The sequence below is a fragment of the Ceratotherium simum genome, chromosome 3 (assembly GCF_057802395.1).
Source record: "Ceratotherium simum simum isolate JZ-2026a chromosome 3, ASM5780239v1, whole genome shotgun sequence".
In the NCBI taxonomy this organism is placed as follows: Eukaryota; Metazoa; Chordata; class Mammalia; order Perissodactyla; family Rhinocerotidae; genus Ceratotherium; species Ceratotherium simum.
The window spans coordinates 51,455,694-51,481,034 of record NC_141902.1 but is presented as its reverse complement, the minus strand read 5'-3'; the positions used below and the strand labels follow the sequence as shown (position 1 = coordinate 51,481,034).

The window sequence follows — 25,341 nt, the reverse complement described above, 5'->3', positions numbered from 1 at the left end:
GAGAAAGAGAAAATAGATCCTTTCCGTTGCATTTACATGTTTGTTTAAGCCAGGAGAATTTCCCAAAGAATGTATCCAGCATACTAATGTTTTTTTACCAAGGTAGTGTTTAAAAGTGTGACTAAGAGAGTACTTTTAAATTTTTTGAAAGCCTGGTTCTTTCTTCTGTTGCTTCTAAACTTGGAGTGGCACTTTTACTCAGTTTTATCAGGGGGAGAATAACTTAAACAATTGAATTCTCAATACCATTTCCTGTGGCAGATTGATAATCTGTCACGGAGGTTCTAAGTAGAGTGCTACTTCGATTATAAATTGAACTAGACATGAAGGCATGCTTGTTGATGATAGTGGAACATAATTATATATTCTCTTAATTACTGTTTCTAGTCACTGTGATTACTTTATACTGGAATATTACCATATTGTAAAATTATTATTCAAATTCTCTTATTGAAAACATGACAGTTAAGATTCATGTTGAATATATACTCATTGTAGATGACTGTTTAACAATATTCAACTAGAACAGTGTATATTAGTTTTAAAATAATTCTGTCAAAAAGGAGAGTCACCCCAGTAGAATTTCTTTTCTGAAATGCTAAGATGAAGAATTTAAATGATTTTATTGTTGTTTATGTGTAAGCCCTGGAATATTTTATATATGGAATATGAGTTAAATGTTTATATAGAACTGCCAAAAAGGAGGATAAAAACTTGTGTTTTGTAGAATACAACCACCAAGAAGTACTTTAGCAATAGTTTTTTGATGGTTTGAGTAAATACGCAATCTTAATGAATTTCTTAATGAAAACAGTGTCAAGTTGTTTGAGCAGTTTTTTTTTCAATAAGACATCTGTAGTGCTTAGGTATAGAGCACTGCATTGCCATTATCAGGAAACAACCATACTTTTGTGTGGCCCTTTATGGAATTATTTTCTGGGATTTGGTTCTTTTCTACTATAAGGGGAAAAAAGGAAATTTTTGTGAGGTTTCATGTTTGTGCTTTTACCTTTTTCTAACAATTTTAGGTAAATCCCCACTCTTCCAAATTTTAGTTTGATTACTGAATAACCCAGAAGTTACAGAGTTCACATGCATGCAAGAATTGGAAACTTTAAATAAACTGATCCTGAAAGTCATATTAGGCTCAGTTGACTTCTGGTATAGTGGTAGATTTGAAACCCCTTAGGTTATAACATGCTCTGATAAACTGTAGGTTCATTTTAGTCTGCAATCTCTGATAGTTTCCCTTTCAGAACTTCAGAATAATGGTCAGATAATCCAATGAGACCTCTCATAATGACACACTTCAAGACTTTTAGGGATGTGAATGGGGCTATGGAGGTTGGACAAAGGTTTGATTTTCAGTAATAGGAACTTGAGTGTATGTACAGCCCTATCATCACTCAAAGAAAGATATATACTTCAATTATAGATTGTATATGAATATATTTTTGGAAAATTTTTGCTAATTATGTGGCATATTTCTTTGCCATACAGAAGAAGGTTTGACTTGTATGTAGTCAGATTTATCAATCTTTTACTTCTGGCTTTTGAATTTTGAGTTACTGTTAGAAAGGTTGTTCTTATTCTAGGAAACAAGGTTGGTAATCTTGTTTCTTTAGTAGATAAAGGTATGTATGTTTAAAATTAACTGTATTCTTAAATCAGTGATAACTTAATATACTCCTTCCAGGAATCGGTTTAATTGTTTTCAATTTATGATTTCTATTATGTTAATATATATTTCATTCAAACAATGAATTTTAAAATAAATATAATTTTTTACAGATATTTTGAATAGAGTAAACCCCAGCTCATATTCAAGGGGAATAAAGAATGGTGCACTCAGTCGAGGTACAGTATTATTTTACTATTTTAATTTTAAAGTGAAGTATTTTGACATCATTGATTATATAGAAATATATTCAATATATTGTGTAATTTTAAAATACAGGTATTACTGCTGCATTCAAGCCTACAAGTCAACACTACACGAACCCAACATCAAATCCAGTGGCTGCCTCGCCAGTAAATTTTCATCCTGAATCTAGATCTTCAGATAGTTCTGTTATTGTTCAGCCTTTGTCTAAACCTGTAAGTGTTTCTGAAACTACACAGTCAGCTCAGGGATACATTGGATATTATTTATCAATATCAACAATATCCAGTTAAAATTCTGGACTATCATGGGTAGTTATCCAATAGAAGCATAATCAGCATCAGAAAATGTCACCATCCTTATGATAGCACAACCGGTTCCCAAAATAATAACTGTAGGAACTAAATACCCCACCTGTTCATAAATCAGGTAATATGCTTAAATTAAATAGGTACAGTATTGAAAACTGTGCTATCAAAACATGAATAAAATTATAATCAGTAAAGAATATTGCATAATGGCAAACTAAGATTGTAAACTAGGCCAAGTGTTCTTAGTTCTTAATTGGGAAAATTGTTACGAGGCTATCATAGCTTTCTATTCTGAAAACATATGTTTGTAGTTTAGTTAAAGAAAACTCTTAACAAAATGTAATAGTTAATGGTAATAGTTAATATTTATTGAGCTATTAATATGTGTGAGGCTTTGTGCTAAGTGCTATACATAAATTAATCTTATTTAATTCTTAAACATTCCTATGAAGTAGGCACTATTATTATCCCTGTTTTATAGTTAAGGAGACTGAGAGGGGCCGGCCCCGTGGTTAAGTGTGTGCACTCTGCTTCGGCAGCCCAAGGGTTCGCGGGTTCAGATCCAAGCCGTGTACCAATGCACAGCTTGTCAAGCCATGCTGTGGCGGCGTCTCATATAAAGTAGAGGAAGATGGGCATGATGTTAGCCCAGGGCCAGCCTTCCTCAGCCAAAAGAGGAGGATTGGCATCAGATATTAGCTCAGGGCTGATCTTCCTCACAACAAAAAAAGGAGACTGAGACTCAAAGAGGTTATATAATTCACTCAAGGTCACACAGCTGGCAAGTGATAGATCTGGGATTTCAATCCAGCCTAACCCATAGTTTATATGTTTATGCATACATACATACATACATATGTGTTGTGTATAAATGTATACTTTAAAAAAAATGGAAGCATTGCCTTAGTGTAATAGTTTTCAAAGTGTAGTCTTCAGTCTTCTGGGGTTCCTCTAAGACTCAAGGATTTGGGAGTCAAAAATATTGTTATAATAATACAAAGACCATATTTTCCTTTTTCACCATCTTGACACTTGCAATGATGATGCAAAAGCAATGGTGGGTAAACTGCTGGTGCCTTAATATGAATCAAGACTGTGGTACCAAGCTATACTAGTAGTTTTTGTATGAGCCACTACCATGCACTCACAATAAAAAATATTCCAGTCATACTCAATTTCCTTGATGACATATTCAAAATGTTATTAATTTTGTTAACTCTCTACCCTTGAATATGTGTCTTTTAAAAATATATTGTGTGATGAAATGGGTAGTATACATAAAGCACTTCTATATCTGAAGTATGATGGTTATCTTGAGAAAAAGCACTTGTGTGATTGAATTGTGAACTAAACAACCACTTTTTAAAATTAGAAGACCATTTTTACTTGAGAGAATGACTGACAAACCATGGTGTGTTATTTGTTTCTGTATATCAATATTACCACAAACTTAGTGGTTTAAAACCACACATATTTATCATCTCATAGTTTCTGTGGGTCAGGTCATGGCTTAGCTGGGTCCTCTGCTTCGGGGTCTCACAAAGCTATTCAAGGTGTGGGCTCTGAGGTTGCAGTCTCATCTGAAGCTCAATTGGGGAAGTATCTCCTTCCAAGTTCTCATGGTTATAGGCAGCATTTGGTTCCTTAAGCATTGTCAGACTGAGTGTCTTACTGGCTTTTGGCTGGCTGCTTGCCAGGTGGGTCTTCACAACATGGCTGCCTGCTTCCTCAAAGCCAGCAAGAGAGAGAGAGTCCATAGCAGGATGGTATTACAGTCTTATGTGATATAATCATGTACACAAAATCATCTGTATCCTGTCACCTTTGTTGTATTCTTTTGGTTAGAAGCAAGTCACATGTCTTGTCCACACTCACAGGAAGAGAATCATACACACATGAGTAGACATTTCCTCAAAATTGAACAAAGGGCACCTGTCACTTAAAGGAAAACCACTGATAGAATGCTTCTTGCCAATGATAAAATTTGAGTTTTCAAACAAAAATTAGAATTTTGGAAAACTTGTGTCTGCCACCATGATCTTGACAGTTTCCTAATACTTAAAGACTTTTCTGATAGATATGGTATTAATAAATATGATTTTTTTGATATTGTGTAATGAACTTTGTCAATGTTTGGAATATCTGCGTAATTCAAAGAAATGAATATTTTCCAAATAACCAGTGCATGATGTTACAATAAAATCATGCATGGATAAAAGATCTATTCAAAGTGCAAGGTGGACCAATAGATTTTAATGTAACCAAGTACAAAAATTTCCATGATATGGAGTCAGATTCCACATTGCAACAAACCATTAAGAAAATACCAACTGTTGAGTTTCGGTGTAGTATCAAAGAGGTGTGTCCACAGTTATCATAAATTGTATTAAAATACTCCCTTTTTCAATTACTATATATCTTTATGAAGCCAGATTTTCTTTATAGTTTTCAACCAAAGCAACATGGCCTAACAGATTGAAAGGAGAAGCAGATGTCAGACTACAGCAGTTTTTGATTAAGCTAGACATTAAAGAGATTTGCAGAAATGTAAAACAATGCCACTCTTTTCACTGATTTTTTTTGTGTGTTTGCAAGATAGTCATTTTTCATAAAAATGTTATGTTAATCTGTAATGGGCTTATTGTTATTTAAAATAAAATTAATAAATATTTTAAAAAATTTCTCTGTTTTAATTTCTAATATGGTAAATATCAGTAGCTGTAACCCACCTGAATAAAAATTCTTTTGGGTCCTGAATAATTTTTAAATGTATAAAGGGGTCCTGAAACCAAGGAGTTAGAGTACTAAAACAAAAAGTTACCCAAAATGTAAAGATTGTTTGCAATTAGTTGGAATCCAGTTAGCTAAGTGGTTTTCCCATGCTTATCATAAGCTATTTGACGTTGGCCTTAGGGAAATAGTAGTAAATTTTCTTTGAACTGTTTGTTCTTTTGACAGTAAGGGAAACAATTACCAAATTACCTATAAATTTTCTTGCTAATATTCAAGTTCAAAACCAGAATTGAATCCAAATATTTTTAGTATGAATAATCGATTTTCCCTGTATTTCATATCATATTACTATAGGGTAATCTACATATCTGTTAGCACTAAAAATTGATATTTTGAGGTGATATCTTTTATAGAAGAGTTATTTAATTTTAATTTGCATAAAAACGGAAAGGAAGGCTACAGCCTTTTAAATCTATGGCTAAATAAACTCAACTCCCACTTCCATTTTGAAGATGTTGTACATCATAACAGAAAAGAATATCTTTGGGCAAACACCACCGCCCCCAATCCTTTTCTGTGGTTTCAGCATTCTGAAATAATAATTAATAGTGATATGAGCCCTGGACTAGTAGTTTAAAAAACTTAGATTGAAGCAAGAGACTTGCATGCTGATTCTACCTTGTTCTTAACTTAAGCATTGTCAAAACCTCTCTGAGCCTCATTTTCTTTATTTCTAAAATGAGAGATTTTACCCAGACCACTGACTCTCAATGTTGGATCCTAAGGTTCCCACAAGCTATTTCTAGTATTTCAAAAGATGAAAAACTACCAAAAATGTAAAGATTCTTTGCTGTTACTTGGAATCAGATTAACTCAGTGGTTTTTTCATGCTTATCATAAGCTATTTGGCATTTGGGGGAAGAAAACTGGAAAAAGAAACTTCATTATTTAATTCAGTTTGATAGATAAAAAATCTTTCCAATGTTGGACCTAGGGAGAGAAAAATAACAAAGTGAGGGGTGGTATCTTTGGTGTTATAAAAGTTAGAAACTAGAGCTTTTTCTAACTCAGAATGTTTTATTTCTCTGGGCATAGTTTTTAAAGATTTTATTTATTTATTTTTTCCCCCAAAGCCCCAGTAGATAGTTGTATGTCATAGCTGCACATCCTTCTAGTTGCTGTATGTGGGACACGGCCTCAGCATGGCCGGAGAAGTGGTGCGTCGGTGTGCGCCTGGGATCCGAACCCAGGCCGCCAGCAGCAGAGCGCGCACTTAACCGCTAAGCCGTGGGGCCGGCCCTGGGCATAGTTTTTAAATCAAATCACCTCAATTGGTGGTTCTCAGCCTTGGGGAGTTTTTAAAAGGAGAGATTTTTGCCAGTTGGTCTAGGTGGGTCCTGGAAATGATATGATTTTAAAACTCACCAAATGATTCTATTGTGCAGTCAAAGTTTAGAATAACAGAGATGTATTCTGGAATGAATTGAGAATCCTATTTAAGGGAATTTACTGTCGGATTTTGGAAGTTACTTTTTAAATAAATTATGATTATAGTTTTTTATTTTATGTCATGTTTTGTGTGTGTGTGTGTACTTTTTCATGGAGTATCTCTATACCTCAACATCTCTTTCAGATCTCTTTCAGGTAGGCAGGGATATATTATAATCACTTGTAAAGTCAGTGTGATATAGCTTAAGGGCATAGGCTTTGTAACCAGACAGACCCAGGTTCTAATTACAGTTCCATCAATAACAAGTGGGGCTATATTGGGAACCTTACGTAATCACACCTAACCTATTTTATTACTTATTTATAAAATGGAGCATAATATTAGGTAATTATTAGTACTGTTGTGGCAACTACTTGATTAAATACTTACACGTACCATGAAGTGCAAGTAAATTTAAAACACATTTGTGGCTTTTATTTCAGTTTGCAAGGTTCATAGTTAAATGTGCACGTGTTCTGAATCCCAGTATAGCACCTATTCTGCCCTTACAATTGTATTTGATATCTTTCTGAACTGTTTTATGACATTAAAAATTCCCTGTTGGAGGGGCCGGCCTGGTGGTGCAAGCAGTTAAGTGTGTGCGCTCCACTGTGGTGGCCTGGGGTTGGCTGGTTCGGATCCCGGGCGCACACCGACACACTGGCAAGCCATGCTGTGGCGGCGTCCCATATAAAGTGGAGGAAGATGGGCGTGGATGTTAGCCCAGGCATTGGCAGATGTTAGCACAGGGCTAATCTTCCTCATGCACACAAAAAAAATTCCCTGTTGGAGAATTATTTTAACCAGTTATTCTTGAATAACGTGTGCCTGCTCTCTGAAATTGTGGTCCTTAATTAACCAGAGTTGTTTCCTAGGAAAGTGTTTAACAGTAATAACTTTATGTTTCTGTTAAAGAACTGTTTTGGAAAATGCAAGTGAGTATTTTCCATTTTTTTAAGTGCAAATATTTGGAGAAAATATTTACCTTGAAGTAAGATTGTGCTTGGTTACAGTTAAGTCATATGGCATTAGTGACTTTTTTATACTACACATAAGGGCTTAAATGCAGTTATCTGCCTGGTAGACCTCAAATTCTAGAGTGGTTTGGGTTGCTTCAATACCTGTTTCCATGACTTCTTAACAAACCCATGTCGATAGAAAAGTTAGTTGCAAACCAGAATTCTTAAAACTTAATTATCCCTCAACTTAAAAGCACAAAACAAACAAAACCTTTTTGTTTCCATTTTTAAGTCTTATGTATCTTGGGGGGAAAGTTTAGAAAAAGACAGAAAATTATATACTGTATTTTGATTTTTTTTTTTCCCCCTGCTGCAGGCAGAGTATAGAGTATATCATTCAGGACCATACTGTACACACAGATGCATACTCCTCTTTTTTAACTGAACATTCTACCAGGAATATGTCATTGCATATTTCTCAGAAACGTGATATTAGTGGTTGCGTGATAGTCTATCATTTAAGAAATATTTTTGCTATTAAAAATAATTCTCCATTAAACGTTTTAATTTCTTTACCATAAATTTTTAAAGTGGAATAGTTGGATCAAAGAATGCGAATTTATATAAAGCCTTTGACAGCTACTGCCAAAATTTTCATACAGAAAAGTTGTACCAAAATATAACCTCTACTTTGCCAATACTGATTGTTATCATAACTTTTTAATATTTAAATTTTAACTTTATTTCAAACTAATTTTAGGCTTATAGGAAAAAAATACAAAGAGTTCCCATATACTCTTAACCCAGTTTCTGCTAATGCCAACATCTTATCATAATGAGGTAATTAACATTAACTAAACTGCAGACTTATTTGAATTTTACCAGTTTTTTCATTAATATCATTTTTCATTCCCAGGATCCTGTTCAGGATCACACCTTGCAGTTAGTTATTTCTTTTTAGTCTCCTCATATTTTCATATTATTCGTTCTTTGTCTTTCATGACCTTGATAACTTTTAAGAGGAGTGGCCAGTTATTTTGTATTAGATATTATCGTCTTTAAAACAATGCCAATTCAGTAGTTAAAAATTAGCATTGTCTTTATTTGCATTTCTTTGACTAGTAACTTGCAAAAAAGTTTGTTGTAGGTGTTGGGCATTTGTATTTTGCTTTTGAAGTGTCTCAGTTTATGTCCTTTGCCCATTTTTCTCTTAAAGTGACTTTTTCCCTTTTGATTTTTAAGCATTGTTAATCTTAAATCTTTTGCTTGTTATATATTATGACACATAGAATGGTCTAGGAGTCACTCTGAGAGCTTATTCTCCACAATGATGTCTTCTATAAAAATAGCATCGGAATATATTTTATGTGTGTGTATCAGTATATTTAATATATAATAGTATTGAAGTATATATATCCCTAAATTATATTGACCACACTTTTCATAATTAATTATACTAAATATATATATGTGTGCTAACATATAAATTTATACTACCTTATACTTGACTACATGATTCATCACATACTTTTCGCTCCTCTCTTGAGATCTTCCTGCTAGCTGGGACCACCCTTTCTCCTGATGGAAGGGCTGAAACTTCCCTTGAGCCCTAAGGCTTCCAGGAGTGGAGCAGCTGGCCCAGACCATTCCAATAAACAGCTTCCATTCTAAACTCTGTCTGCCTGGCTTTCTTATTTGTTCACCCTGCTGATCAGGCAGTTGTCACATTTGCCCTATAAGGTGGGAGATTGCCTGGTCCGGCATGGCTTTCTGTGGGATGGTGGGAGGAGTAGGGGGACCCAGTTCTTTCTCTTCCTGACCCTTGGCTTATAAATTTTTCCAGTAAAGATTATTCTAAAACTCATACCACGTGATGTATGCACCCTAACCCCAATGTACAATACTGCAGATTGATTCCCAGTTTGTTTGTCCTGATATTTTGTTTGTAAGGTTTATAGAGGTATAGAAGCTTTTAAATTTGTGGTTGTATTAGTATGTTTATCTTTTTTTTCCTTGCTTTTACCCAAAGATTTTGCTAAGTTCTATTTGTTCTTTGATGAGAATATTGCATTTTTAGTTTAAAGTGTATCAATCTTAAATTGATTTAAAATGGGTTTACATGTTTCTTTTACCTTGAAAAAATCAGACTAGAATTTGCCCCTCATTTTAATTGGCTAGTCAGGAATAAGCCAGCTCTAAGTAATAACTTGCTTTCAGTTTTAGTAGACGATAATTTTGGCAGATAGTAATAATTACCTTTATGTTTTATAACCTATTAGTAATTGAGTCATCAAAGATTATCCTTGTGATATTGGCATACAGTTGAATTTACTTTTATGAAAGTTTATGAAACAAAATAATTATAACTATGTGGAATAAATGTAATATTCTTCCTTTGAAATATTTTAACAGGGTTATATAACGAACTCATCACGAGCTGTATCTAATAATTCTTCAGAGTTACTGTTTGACTTGACCCAGGATACAGGATTATCACATTTCCAAGGGGGACCAACACTTTCTATAGCAGGTTGGTTTTAGCACTTTTTCAGAAAATTATAAAAAAGAAACTTGATGAATATGCATATCTATTTTGAAGTCCATGCCTTCCTGTCAAGTTTTTCATATTTGTAAGGTGGAATGGTGCTAATAGTTCTTGAATGCCTTTCTTGGGTGATTTTAAATAAAATCTTATTTAATAATAGAATATTTTATTTTTTCCTGTTAGTTAAGTAGGCTAACCAACTTTGAGCTTATTCTCGTTTGGCACCAAACATGGGCTTGAAAAATCTTAATTTTTTTTTTTTTTTATGAGGAAGATTAGCCATGAGCTACCATCTGTTGTCAGTCCTCTTCTTTTTGCTGAGGAAGATTGGCCCTGGGCTAACATCCATGCCCATTTTCCTCTACTTTATATATGGGACGCCTGCCACAGCATGGCTTGATAAGCGATGTGGAGGTCTGTGCCTGGATCTGAACCTGCGAACCCTGGGCTGCCGAATTGGAGCACATGAACTTAACCACTATGCCACTGGGCTGACCCCTTAAAATAGTTTTTATAAGTTAGAGAAGTCCTCTGATACCCTAGGTACTCTGTTAAAAAATGTATTAATTAGTTTCTATGGCTACTAATGTGAAAAAGTGTATGGTTATAGTTGATTTCTTAATTGGGTTGGTATCTTTCTACTCAATAAATGATTTATATATGATACTTAAATATGATGATAGAGTGCTATTATCAAGGGGCTGCAATAAACTTGTATATAGTCAGTACACAGTAAATACCCATTGAAGGAATAATGAAATTTCCTTGTTGAAGAAGAGTTCAAGTTCTTTGATTATGTAACAAAGTTCTCCATTAACCTAGAATAAATTAATGTGCTATGAAGGGATTTTATCTAATTGAAAATTCCCTGTAATCAAGGCAATTATGCTTTGTATATTAGCAATTTTGATATATTTCAAATATTTGACTAAATAGAGATACACAAAATTTGGAAATTTTTAGATTATTTACTAACAAATCAGTGTGGAGAATTTACCCAGCCCTCACCCAATTTTTTTATAGTAATATTGGTGCCTAAAATGTTTTTCCATTTAAAAATATTTAGTTGATATTCACTTCTTTGGGTATTACTTATAAACTTGTAAAAATCTAATTAGTAAAATAGATAAGAACCAAAAGAAACAAAGAGAATAAATAGTTATCTTAAGTCTGGTTTTACAAAACACATGGACTTTATTTATAGAAAAAGTCTGAATTCTTGAAACTTCTTGGGAGTAAGGACAATGACTCTTACTTTCCCTCTAAGTTTTCTACTGCAGAGAGAGAGACTTTAGCCTGAACAGTAAGTAGGAAGATTTGGAAGACATAGATTTGACCTGCTATTTTTAAGATTTTTGTGGTTTTTGTCAAGTCTTTACACTTTAGTTTTCTCATATTATTAAAAAGAAGACTTTATTTTTCATATATAATACATTCATTCTCCAGACCTGGAATCACCCATTTGGAGATATAATTTTAATTCTTGCTCTAATTTAGTCAGAGCTTTTTGAGGCCCAAATAAGATAAATAAAATGTGAAAATGCATTGTGAGCTTTAAAGGACTTGACAACAAACAGTTGTTATGAATGGTAATACGTGTGCTATATGTCCAGTAGCATGATTAACTGACTACTGTCAAGTGATCATGAATGTTTGGAGAAATTTAGATTTGAGCTTGATCTTGAATTTTTACTAGCAGAGATAGAACTATTGAGGGTAGAAAAGAACACAAGCTCAAGACCAAGAGAGATAAATAAATTAAAGAGTCAGAATTTAAAACTCTTAAATGCAGAGTGATTTTATTTTTTTATGTTAAAAAAATTCTTATAGTAAAACAATCTATTTCTACTCTCCAGCCTGTTATATAATCAGATGCTTAATCCAAAATGCCAGCACTCATTGGCTTTGCTACTGCGGTTACCCAAACTCTTTCCCAAGTATCCCTAGTATAGCTATCAGTAATCATGTGCTTTGAAGATGGAAAAAAAAATCATTTTTATGTTATCTCAAAGGATGAAACAGAGGAGCCAACTAGTGTTATTTTTCTGGCGTATTTCCCCTTATTTAAAGCTGACAGAGGAATCTATAGAATAATTTTTTTTCTTCTAAAATAAGTTAAGATGTAAAATATTTCATTAAAGTAATGATGATAGCTGTCATTTATTATTGAATGCTTTCTATGTGCCAGATGTTGTGTTGGGTGCTTTAAATATACTATCTCATTTGATATTAAAACAGCTCTGTAAAATAAGATATTATAACTTATTTTACAAAAGAGGAAACTGAGGCTTAGAGAAGTTAATTAAATAAGTCAGGAATACGTAGCTAGTCAGTGACAGAGCCTGGATTTTGAATTTATTCTGTCTGATTTAAAAGCTTGGAATATTTCTAATACATTTACCTCTTCTACTTTTAGTGTACAGTTGGGAGCATTAAAATATGATGTGCAGTTTTAGAATCCTTATTACAAGTACAGTTGTGTGTTATTTTCAAAAGAACTTTTTCCTGGCCTAGTGATAGCCTAAATATCCGCATTTCTCTTGCTAATGCTCTGAATAAGCCCAAAAATCCTTCAGCTTTAAGTTTTTCAAACCAAAAACTACTTTTAGGAGTGGAATCCCTGTACAAAGTTTTATGCAAACATCTATTAAATAAAGTATAAAAGGAGAGTTTCTCTGTCACACAAGTCCAATATATTCCCTAAGATGAGCCCATTTGGCTCTGGGGAACATAGTTTGAAAACCATTGTACTATATCCTTCTGTTATGAGCCCTTTCATATGAATGAATGAGGTATTATCATTCAAGATTAGTTGTTTCCACTTTGTCCATTGGAATAAATGGATAATATAACCTAAAGTCATTAGTAGACCACCTCTTTGTTAGGTGGAAAAAAAACTAACTTTCTATTAGACATTTTAAGTTGTTAAATAAAAATCTTCTAAAGGGTCTCTAAATTTTTGGAATAAATATATAATATTTTTTTTACAAACTCTAATTCACATAAGCATCTAAAGGTAATTCTTTTGTAGGACCTTAGGTCAGAGTATTCTGTGTGCTTTAATTTTTTTTTTTTTTTTTGCTTGGGATATTTTGGTCTGGCTTCTTTCATAATAGCTGTTTATATATTTCTTTATTTGAAGCCATATTTAGTATTTTCTTGCATAGAAAGATTATTTTATGAATTATTTGAATATATATAGTCCATAATAGATTTCGTACAATTCCTTTACATCCTCTGACTTTGATCACATCAATTTTTATCATTATAATAACAACAATAAACAAATACATAGGGACAGAGATTGGATTGGTGGTTACCAGAGGGGAAGGGGGGAGGGAGGAGGGTGAAAGGGATAATTCGGTATATGTGTGTGGTGATGGGTTGTAATTAGTATTTTGGTGGTGAACATGATGTAGTCCATGCAGAAATAGAAGTACAATGATGTACACCTGAAAGTTTTACAATGTTATAAACCAATGTTACTGCAATAAACAAAAAATTAAAAAAAAAATTTTTATCATTATTTATTGTTATTTGTATGATATAATAATTCAATTATATTACCTTTAATTTAGCTTTAAAGTATTTTTACTTAGTTGTAAGCAGTATTCTAAAGTGTTTTAAAATATTTTTCCCACTATTTAAATCATTGTAGGTATGAATGAAAGTTCGTTTTTATCAAAACGTCCTTCTACTTCTGAAATAAACAGTGTTAATCCAAAAAAGCCTAAGCCCAATGAAGGTGTTTCTGGACCAAATTCCTCAGCTGTATTTCCTTCAGTTAAATCTCCTTCAGTGACATCTCCCCAGGCTGTGCCATTAAAAGGTAAATATGAAATGTGGCATATAAAAAAGAAATTATGGTACTTATACATGAATTTTAGAAATTGTAGTAAATTTACAAACTATTATTAGTGGTTATTTAAGGTTAAAAGGTGATGAATTTTGAATCATATATGTTTTGAATTTATTTTAGGTACAAATACCTCATCAAATCAATCTAAAAATGGAACACCTTTTCCAAGAGCTTGTCCAAAGTGCAATATTCATTTCAATCTTTTGGATCCTTTGAAAAATCACATGAAGGTAAAATTTTTTTCCAAATTTAATTTTAAAAAGGTTTGCAAATCCCTGAAAATATCAATGGTTAGTTTACAGTAAATAATGGTTTGTCCAGATTAGATTAGAAATCTTCTCATATTGGTGTTTCCATTTAACTTAGGTAAAATTTATATTCATATGATTATCTTCATATAAGATTTAAAAATTCCTTCTGAATCAAATTTTAAAAATTAAGTTCACATATAAGATATGCTTATTGTGTTCTAATTTTAAATGAAAATAATGTATTAATCAGAATGTTTTATTTACTAGATTATGCCATTCTTCAAACTTCTTAAAAATAGCCATTTTATTATATGTTTAATATTTCATATAAGTTAATAGTTCCTTCAGTTATCTTATTTTTGTGTCTATGCAAACATTGCATACCACATCACACAGGGATGAAATCTGAGTTTTACATTTAACTTTCAACACTCAGACATTAACTCCCAGTGGTGGAGTATTTCATATGAAATAATTTTAACTCAGTCCAGAATATAGTTTGTGTAATTATTATAAATTAATTTGAGCTTTTCATTGGTACAGGAGGCTCTTGAAATTAGATTTTAAGAAATTTTCAAAGTATGAATGAAATATGAGGTTTAGATAACACTTCACTTAAAATATTTTAGTAGATATTACAGTATTCTGCTGTGTCTATGTAAAGATAGCTTGTATTCTCTCTGCATGCCCAGTATAAATGGCATGAAGGGGGAAAGACAATAAAAAAGCAGTATAGATTATATGAAGAAAAGAAGGAAGGAGAAGAGTGCAATGGCAAAGAAATAACTAAGGAAAAGTTCTTGCTCACTATTTCAGAAATTGATGGTTTTTTATTGAAATTTAACATTTTACAAAAAAAGTAGAAAAAATAAGGGGACCTGTTTAGAATTTCAAATACAATCTCTTTATTCATGTACAAAAACTGTATTTGGTCTTATCACTACTTCCATCTCCCACAGTGTAGTCCCTTATAACTGCACTTTGTGCTTTGTTCTTAAATGAGAATTAACAAGCGCTTGCAGTTTTCCTATCTTTGTAATGTTTTGATGAGACATCTGATGTTTTTTATGTTTTGCATAATAGATGGAGAGAAAAAAGAAAGGGCTAAATTCTTTAGTTATCTTTATTTAATTATTTGAGAAGGTAATACAGTCATATGATTCAAAGTAAAAAAGTTTACAAAGGCATACAAGTGAAAAATTTTACCCCTGTCTCTTATTTACCTGGTTCCCAGTATGACTCAAAGAAAATAATTTTTATTATTTTGTTTTGTATTCTTCCTGATTTTCTTTCTGCATATACAGGTAAACACAGATGTTCTTATTTCCTTTCTATTTTGTATACAAGTTATAGCATATTACATATTCTTTTCTACCTCGTGAAATTGGCAACCAAAGTAGCTTTACTTCCAAAATGTATTTGAGCATTGTTTGTGATTACTCATCTTAGAAATAACCAAAACTTCATACGGTATTCATATAACAGAACACCATGCAGCATTTTAAAAAAGGGTGAAATCTCTGATAGATAATGATATGGGAAGATCTCTAAGACACATTATTGAACTAAGTTGAATATAATATGAATAATTTATTATATGTGTTTATATCATAAAGAAATCTGACAGAATAGTCCTCAACTCTAAGACACAGAAGTTTAAAACTATGTAGACTTTTTATGTTCTAGCTTATGTGTTTTAGTATTACAATAGTAATTTCGAGTTTGAAAAAAATGTAATTTTTGGACTATTTGTAGATGATTTTTTGCTGTTATAGATAAGTAGATGACTGGACCACAGAAATGTTTTCTTTCAATGAAGAGTATCTAAAACATAAGTTAGATATCCTACAATAAAAGAACAGTTTATTTATCTGAAACCATGTGCCAGACTACTAAACTTCAAGTACATTATTTCACTTAATCCTTAGAAAATTCTTTGAGATAGACATTTTTCATTATTTTATAGCCAGTTAATTGGCATAAGTGGCATTCAAACCTTTAAGGGGAAAAAGCCCAAGTTGTCACAAACACTTTTTTTTTTCCTTTTTGAAAAGTGTATGGGCTATTTAATGTTACATGAAAACTTGAAAATAGGTATATTACTTCTTTTTTAGGGTATGGAATTTGATATTTATCAACCAGATCTAGCTTATTAATTACATTGTTTAGATTTCTATATCTTTACTTATTTTTTGTCTACTTGATCTGTCATGGATTGAAAAACACCACATCTCAGTCCACATCTTCCATTACTAGTATTTTCTTTGATATATTCCAATTCTGTTTTAAGATTGTTGTTATTGTTTGAGATATAGATAAATCTAACTCTTTTAACTGTATTGTGAATGCATCCTTTAGCATTTTTGTAAAATGTCCTTTTTTGTCTTAATGTTTAAGATCTTTCGGCTCACAACCCTTGTTTTCCTATGGTTTCCCTTTGCCTAGTATATTCTGTTTATCCTTTTGTTTTCAACCTTTTGAATCACTTTGTTTTAAGTATGCCTCTTGCTTTCAGCAGACTTGTTTTTTCTTTTGTGATCCTATATGAAAATCTCTTTTGTTTCAGTAGTTGAGTTAAACTCTTTTATATTCGTCAGTAAGATAGATTTATTTGGTCTTGGTTCTGTTACAATTTCTTGTTTTCTTTTTTTAAGTCTTTCACTATGTGGTTGCTTTGTATGTATGTAGTTTGGCATATCTGTCATTTTCTTTCTAATCATTTTTAGCTCATTTTTTAAAAAAATTTTATTTGCGTTTCTCATTACTAGCGTCCGTGTCTCTTATTTTATTTTCCAATATCTGTTCACATTTCTAATCTGTCTTTATCTCTCTGATATTATTATTTTCCTCTACTTTTCCCCCTCGATTTTGCCACTTTTTTTTTATGTCTTCTTGTTGTCTTGCCATCTCTTCTGGCTTTGTGGTCTTCCAGATAGAGACAGTTGCTTCATTAGTTTTTAAAATTTGTGGCAAGAATTTTGGCTATTTTCATCTGCATCTGCTCCTTAGTGCCTTTGTCAGAATTTCACGTTTTCCTCCTTTTATCTTCAAGTATTTTTGTTTAGGATGTAAGTTCATATCATATTGAACAAGTTGGAATTTTTTGGGCTAGCTGTTTTGTACAAGGCTCCTTTTGGGAAACGTGGTTTGCCAGGGTACCCTCACAGCCTACTAGCTAGCTGGTTTACACAACTCTTTACTGGGCAGAAGGCTTCCTGCGCTTGTGATTTGTGTGTCTGATTTCGACGTAGCATTGCTTTTTCTGCTTCTCTGTACCAAACCAGATCTGGGGGACTTTTGCCATCCTTCTCATGCCAGCTTCTGCACCTGTTTTTGCAAACAAAGGATATAGCTTTGCATTTCAGAATGTGTCTTTCACCTTTAGCATGTATGTGTTTGCTGACACTTCCTAAGATCTTTTACCATTGGGTCTTTTTGACTTCTCTGATCTGCTTCCAACTGCATGTCTTCTGCCTGATCTTGGCTGCTTTGGGTAGTGCTTTCATATGTTGTGCAGTCTGTGGATTTCATCTGGCTCTTCGTTTCAGTGAAAATCAAATCGTTCGATTTTGGTTGTTGTGGCTTTTGGATGAATCCCAGGAGGAGAAGGGGAAGGTGTTGACTTTTGTAGGATGATCATTTGGGAAGTTCTGTTTTACTATTTAAAAATAGCATCCCACCTTCTTTGCTCTGAAAATCCTAAATTTTTAGGTTACTAATAAAGCAACAGAACATGGTCTGTCTACAGGGAGGAGTGAACATGAGAATGGTGTTTAGGTAATGTCTGCTGTTTGTCAAATTACGCTATATGGCATTAAAGTATTTAATATTTGCAGATGGCTAACCCAAGAAAATAAGGGATAATCAGAGGGTTTCAGTGAAGGGCTGGAACCAAAAGGGTACTAGGGCTAAATAAAAGATGACCAGTTGATCTTGGCCCGTAGCTCAGCCATGCCATCCATAGCTTACTTTGTCCTCCTATAAAACCTTAAATCTAAGCGTAGTCCTCATTTCTTAAATTGCTTTCTTGCCTTTTGGATATTTTCTGTAGAATACTTTGCTTTCCTTTCAGTTATTAAATCCCCCAACCTAGTTCAGTGTACCTTGTTGTTCATTCTTTGTTGTCGGTAGTTTATCATTCAGCTATTTTATAGGAATCTGAAATATTGTTTAAAAGATACTGTGAATGAGATTTGTATGTTTATTTTTAAAATCTGATCCTTTTCTGTAAAGAAAAAAAAAAAAGAAGAAAATGGAAGAACAGCAAGCAATTGATCATCTGTTATGTGTATCATAGTTTATGAGTATTTAGGGTAACTTAAAACTTTCATAGATGTACCAAATTAGACATTTCTGAAGACTATAAACCTTGCAGCACATACTACTGTAGATTAGATTATTTTGTAATTTTCAGAACAGAATCAAGTCTCAAACGTGACTCAGAATAACTTCTACAGTCTGAAAGCCCAGCTTTAATGTTCAAATATATAAGATTATCCACATTTCTAATTAGGGAGACTATTCTATATTGTATTATTTTTGTGCATTATAATTTTTTCCCATTGTTGCTTGAGATCATCCCTATAGGAAACTGCAGATAAGGTGAGGAGTTTTGTCTACAAAATGATGCTACTGATACGCATCATTTGCAGTAAGACATATTTTGAATCATTTTTCTAATAGTGCTGGTGGATTTACTTTGAACCATCCTTTCTCCCTTTATCCTTCAAGGTAAAAAACAGCATTTTTAAGAAGGAACGTAGCCTTGTAAAAGTCCTTAAGAATAGTCTGACTTTCCTAAATTTGAACTCTTTGAAATATTATATGTGTCTCAAGAAGAATCTAGAAACATATATAGCAAAACCTTTCTCATTTCCCGCTTTTTGTTTGTGGTTTCATTTCAACTGTATTTATTCTGAGTGGTAGACTACAGAGGATCATATTGTATTAGAGAACTAATGTATTTATCCTAATTTAGCTTATGGGTGCAATCTTAACTCCTAAACACAAATTATGTCACTTTTTGTGGGTCCATTTTGTTCAGTATTTTTTTCCCCTCTCTTTTGGATCTATTTTAGACTTTTTTTTTTTTTTTTTGGTGTTTATTCCTTTATAGGTTTCAGAATTGACCAGTGAACAAAAATAGGTGCAATTGAAGGAAATGTTGTAGATCTGTCTTGCATCAAAGGCCTAGCTTCCCACGTGACACAGAAAGTTTCACCAATGATTGAACATTTCAAATTGGCAGGAGAGAAAGTGGATGTTGTTATCTTAGAAATGGGATAGAGTTGTGTTTAGATTTTCAAACTTTCTTATGTTGCTACTAATGTACTGAATAACACGTTTAGGAAGAGTTTGTCAGCTGGTTTATGTTGTAGAAGAATTTCCTGGATGGCTTGTTAAAAAATATACATTTCTAGGCCTACCTCTAGACATCGTGGTTTATTGGTCTCAAGTGGAATAAACCAGGAATTAGCATTTTGACAAGCACTTCTAGTTTTTCTAATGCGGGTCTTCCTTGGATTGCCCTCTAAGGAAAACTGCCTTAGGTGCATCCTACAACTGAAGATTACTATGTACAATAAATGAATTAGTTATATCTTGTTGAAAAAAAACCTTATGTATGTAAGTATTACACATTAGAACCAGTTGATGTGACATCTTGATTTTACTTATGAGGAGCTAAATTTCCTCTTCAAATATTTAGGCATTCTAGATTTCAAGATGTAACTGTTGAAGTTTTCAAGATATAACTGATGCTTCTGTCCTTTTTTATTCCCCCGTACGTTTTCTAGCACCTTGAGTCTGGGGAATGGGAGGTTAGCTGTGTTCAATGTCCAATTCTAACCAGAGATTATGAAATTTAGTATATCACTTGATAATTAAACGTATACGTTGCGGCGTGTAAAACTATGTTTCCTTTCTATACTCTATCTTGATATGGATATAAAATGAATGATTTTTAGTTTAGTTAATTTCAATATTTAAATTATTATTAAATATTTATATCTGAAAAGGTAAATTGCAAAGAAAAAGTATTATTAGATCAATAGCCAAGTCCTGGTTTTAAGGTTTTTCTCTTTAAAAAAAAACTTTTTTGTTTATTAAGATAATAGATATTTAGTTTTTGAATTTTTTAGAGTATGTATGTGCACCACAAACGTTTGGTGAATATTTTTCCAGATATATTACCAAGCATAGTTGTAACATGGTCTGGCCTTAGTTGTAAACAAGGAATCATTTTTTTGGTAACTATTTTTTTTTAAGGGATAAATAAGGCTTCTATTTTTTCTCTTTCAGTATTGTTGTCCAGACATGATAAATAACTTTTTGGGACTGGCTAAAACAGAATTTTCAAGTACAGCAAATAAAAATAAGACTGTTGATTCAGAGAAAGGAAAATTGATCATGTTAGTTAATGACTTTTATTATGGAAAACATGAAGGAGATGTCCAGGAAGAACAGAAGACTCACACAACCTTTAAATGCTTCAGTTGCTTGAAAATTCTTAAAAATAACATTAGGTATGTAAATACTTTTTTATTTCTCTTTGAAAATTGGAATGCTACAGATATAAATGTTGTATTTTTATACATCTTGCATTTTTCTATGCCATTCTAGATAAGCAATTTTAATACTTCCTACAAAGAACAAAGGCAGATTTTCTTGTTGAAAACCTCTTGTCCTTTCTTGATTTTAGAGTTGACACCTGGATCCACTTAGTTGTGTTGAGAGGACAAAGTTTATTTCCAATAAGGCAAAATTAACTTTTTTTCCTTATATTATCAGCAATCAAGGAATTTTCATGAGATAATTTTCACTTTTAGCTGCCTTTGAATTTTATTTTTCTTTGTATCATAAGATGTCCAGTTTGACTTCCTCTATACTAATCTTATTTAATGCTCAAATCTTTCAATTCATGTTTATCATTTTTAGAACATTTACCTTGCAGGAAAAGTGATCCTCTTTAGAGAAGTACAGTTCTAGGAAACATGTCTGCTTTGATTTTAAGATTTAACCCCTTTAAAAATTAGAAATTTAATTTCTAGTGGACATTCAAAGATTTTATACATGTATGCTTTAAATTTTAGGAATTTATACTGTGTAATCTTTGAGGTACATGGCATATTAGTAGCTGCCATCCTAAATGACTTAGTAATAAGAACAAAGCAACAAGACATATTGATTGATATTTTTCATTGGTTATATAGCTTGACGTTTATATTATGTAAGGTTGTTTTTCCACTGTTTTATTATAAAAATTTTCAAATATTCAGCAAAGTTGTAAAAATTTTACAGTGAACACGTATACTAATCACCTTGATTCTATCATTAACATTTTACCGTACTTGCTTTATCATATATCTATTCATTCTTCCTTCAAACTGTTTTTTTTGATGCATTTCAAAGTAAATTGCAGATGTCAGTGTACTTTTCTTAGGTGAGGTATGTGTGTGTATAAAAACATATATGTGTGCCCTTTTTTGTTTACCCCTGGTAACTGTTGTCATTAGCATTCTTAAGCACCTGTAAGTTACTTCTGGACCCAGCACTTATTTTATTTTCCTGTGAGTTCTTGAGTCCAAAAAGAAGCATATAGAAAAACCCTGAAATACACTGTGATATACTTCTACAATAATTAGTAATGCTTTACTTATTGTAGTGCTTTATAGTTGTCAAAATTCTTTCACATATGTTATTTCATGTAACTTTTCACATTTCTTTATTTCCTCTTATCAAACTTTGACTGCCATCAGTAGCTAATGGTCCCAGTAGTTTAACAGAAGGGATATTGTACTTTGTGATATAACACTGAAATAATATTACAATAGAACTCTGTCACCTATTACCATATTCTTACCATTTTAATAGTAAAATACACCAAAAAAATCATGCTAGTAAATATGGTAAAATGCATAGAAATGTGATTCACTGACTTAGTTCCTTGTTATGCCTGAATATTATATATATGATATTAGAAGTTATTTCAGCAACAGTTTTTTGGTCTTTCCTTTAAGATTAGCTCATTTAATATTAAACATATGAAAATAAAAAATTCCTTTTAGTGTTAATGTTTCAGAAGACTAGTTACATATTTCTTGAATAGAGAATATCTAGAAATTTTAAGCAAACAGTATTTGATAACATCCAGGAATTGAGCATTTTTTGAAATATTGGTTATTTAGTAAATGTAACCCTAATGTTAAACACTTCTTAATCAAAGAAGTTATATATGTTAAATAATATTTTACCGTAACAGTAAAAACTGGGAAGGCAAATTGATGTTTGAGGAGGATGGTAAGAGACTGATAGCTATAGATTTCTGCTCTCTGCCCTGTCAACATATTGTGGTATGGTTTTTTTTTTTTTTCCTACATTGAGTGTCACCAAAAACAGGTTTATTTTATTCTGTGAACATCCTTGCAAGAAGTTTTCTTTTTTTTGTTTCCCTCATTTCCGTCTGTTGGTTTATGTAGTATGAGCTCCTGATGGGGGCTTATAGAATAATTGACAGAAAGCTTGCTAGTTAAGAGATTATTTTATATAGATATACTTTAATTGCTTAAAGTTGTGAGCTGAAAGTTTAATGGCTCATGGCCTTTTCTCTGTATGTAAATATTTAGCCAAGACTAGGATTTTCTATAGGTGTTTGTAGAGCTGATGTTAAAACCAAAGGAGGACAAAAAGATGTTTCAAGGTGTACGGTAACTCATTCTAACGAGTCGTGTTGTGGAAGTGTGAAAAAGAGATAAATGTTATAAACTTCGTGATGATTGCTGATGACATTATCGCTTAGTTTCAAGATTATTTCCTGTAGACGCAAAGTGAATTGTTAATAGTTGACTTAGTCTAAAAATTGTTATTTTGATCGAATAACTTTACTTTCAAATTTAGCAAAAAGCTTCAGTAAGCTCTTTTAAATAGGTATTCTCATTTATATTGCACTCTGTGGTGTTGAAGGTCATAGTTCCTGCTCATAAGCAGCCTTTTAGGGAAGCTGAAATAGCAGAATGTAAAACTGAAAAATGGACGTTGCCTACAAAGGGCACAGTCTGCAAGTTAAAATGAACGGTCTGTGCTAACAGTAGAGCAGTATCATTAAATAAAACAAAAGGTTTTTGTAATTCTAGGCATTAAAATTGCTATTACATGCATTTAGAAACCAAGACACAAGTAAAAATACCAGTAATTTGTCTTTTAAGCAGCTGGAATCTATTGTATATCTTCACGGCCTTAAAAGATTTCTCTCATGACTCTGTAGCTGCATTTGGTGGTAAGGTTTCCTTACTTTCAGTATTTTATTTAAAAATGTGAATAGTATTTCATGTATGGAAAAGAAGACCTGTTTTATCTTTAAAAAGACACTTTAATAATCTGAAATGATTAGCAGAGCAAATTAGTGATATTTCAGATTAATTACATTAATGAATTATTTTAAAACAAAGATAAGAAGAAAAGATGTTTACTTAGCCACTTAATGAAAGTGATTATTAAAGTGCACACTTTTCTGGAGGACTTTAAGGCTTTTGCAATTTTATTTTGGGTAATATGTTTTTAAGATTTAGAGTCAGATACTTATTTGTGAGATTTTTGTTTTTAAATCTGAATTTTTGCACCTGTTGACAATCATTTATAGGTTTATGAACCACATGAAACATCATTTGGAACTTGAGAAGCAGAGCAGCGAGAGCTGGGAAAACCACACCACCTGCCAGCATTGCTACCGTCAGTTTCCCACACCATTTCAACTGCAGTGTCACATTGAAAGTACACACACACCCCATGAATTTTCTAGTAAGTTACAATTTCATTTAAATGTTGAGTATTGATTTTGACAATATAAACTCTGAAAAAACCTTAAGAAGCCTGTTAGACAAATAAGAATAAGAAAAAGAATTGGGAATTTGAGGGCAAATTTGAAAAAGTTGTTTTAATTGATATAAACTTTTAAATAAAATTAGTTACTAATATTAAAGTCCCTCTTGTAAATGATTCATTAAGATAAATAACCTGTGCTTTATAAGTGGGGGACTAAATTAGAAGCCTCAGATCATAGTTTTCAAATATGAAATCAGTGCCCTTCCTTTAAACTTTAATAAGAAAAGTTACTACAATGATAGTTAAAATGATAGATTTTGGAGCTAGGCAGCTTTGGTCTAAATTCCTGCTCTGCCTCTTAATACAGCTTATGTGATCTCAGGCAAGTTACTTAATATTTGAATAATTGGGATAATAGAAATACTTGCTTCGTAATGTTGTTATGGGAATTAAGTGAGTTAATGTAAGTAAAAGTACTGGGAACTATGCTTGGCATACAGTTAACAACTTTATAACTGTTCATCACCACCACCAATACTACTACTATTATTGTTGTTGTTGTTGATATAGATGTATAAAGTGAATTTTTTTAATCTATATCTTTGCCTCAAGAGAATACGTTTTTTAAAAATTGAGGAATAATCAACATATAACATTATCTTAGTTTCAGGTATACAACATAATGATTTGATATGTGTGTGTGTGTATATATATATATATATATATGTATCTTAAAATGGTATAATGTCTTTTTTCACCCCACTTTTAGCCATTTGCAAAATCTGTGAATTATCGTTTGAAACAGAGCATATTCTTTTACAACATATGAAGGACAATCATAAACCCGGTGAAATGCCATATATTTGTCAGGTATACACATATTTTATTTTGTTCTTAGTGTTTGTTTGGTTTGTTTTCTGTTGTTTTGGTTACAAGATTTAAATCTATTAGGCCATGGGTCAGCAAATTTTTTACTCTAAAGGGCCAGATAGTAAATATTTGGGCTTTGAGGGTCATATGGTCTCTGTTGCAACTAATCAACTCTGCCATTGTAGCACAAAGGCAGCCATAGACAATAAGTAAATGAATGAATGTGGCTGTGTTTCAGTAAAACTTTATTTATGGACACTTTAATTTGAATTTCATATAATTTTCATGTGTCATGAAATATATTATTTTTCTAACCATTTAGATAAAATTGGTTACTAAAATTAAAATCCTTCTCATAAATAATTTATTAGTAGAAATTCTCTTGACATAACTCATGCATTGTATGTAGGGTCAGCAAAGAGTTGGAATTGGGCCACAGGCTGTTGTTTGCCCACCCGTACACTGGACAAAGAAAAGCCCTGTGGGAGAAAGACAAACATATGGACTTACCTTACCATGTAGGGAAGAATGTAGGCATACAAGGGAAATGTGAAATACTTTTAGTGTAGAAAACCCTACCAAATGCTTTGGGACTAGTATTTTTCCAGAATTTGCAGGAGTAG

The 25,341-nt window shown here is 32.3% G+C and overlaps 1 protein-coding gene across 7 annotated transcripts in view; it reads left to right on the top strand.

Annotated features, from left to right (window-relative positions):
• Positions 1–25,341, top strand: part of ZNF280D (zinc finger protein 280D) — a 222,862-nt gene that overhangs the window by 132,796 nt on the left and 64,725 nt on the right. For 6 of the 7 annotated variants that reach the window (XM_087427618.1, XM_087427606.1, XM_087427628.1 and 3 more), the window contains 8 exons: positions 1,792–1,857; positions 1,958–2,097; positions 9,787–9,904; positions 13,578–13,748; positions 13,899–14,008; positions 20,330–20,553; positions 23,667–23,824; positions 24,618–24,718. In XM_087427618.1, the coding sequence (XP_087283744.1) occupies positions 1,792–1,857; positions 1,958–2,097; positions 9,787–9,904; positions 13,578–13,748; positions 13,899–14,008; positions 20,330–20,553; positions 23,667–23,824; positions 24,618–24,718 (1,088 nt within the window). The remainder of the gene's footprint in view (positions 1–1,791; positions 1,858–1,957; positions 2,098–9,786; positions 9,905–13,577; positions 13,749–13,898; positions 14,009–20,329; positions 20,554–23,666; positions 23,825–24,617; positions 24,719–25,341) is intronic. The other variant, XM_087427624.1, reaches the window with a different exon arrangement.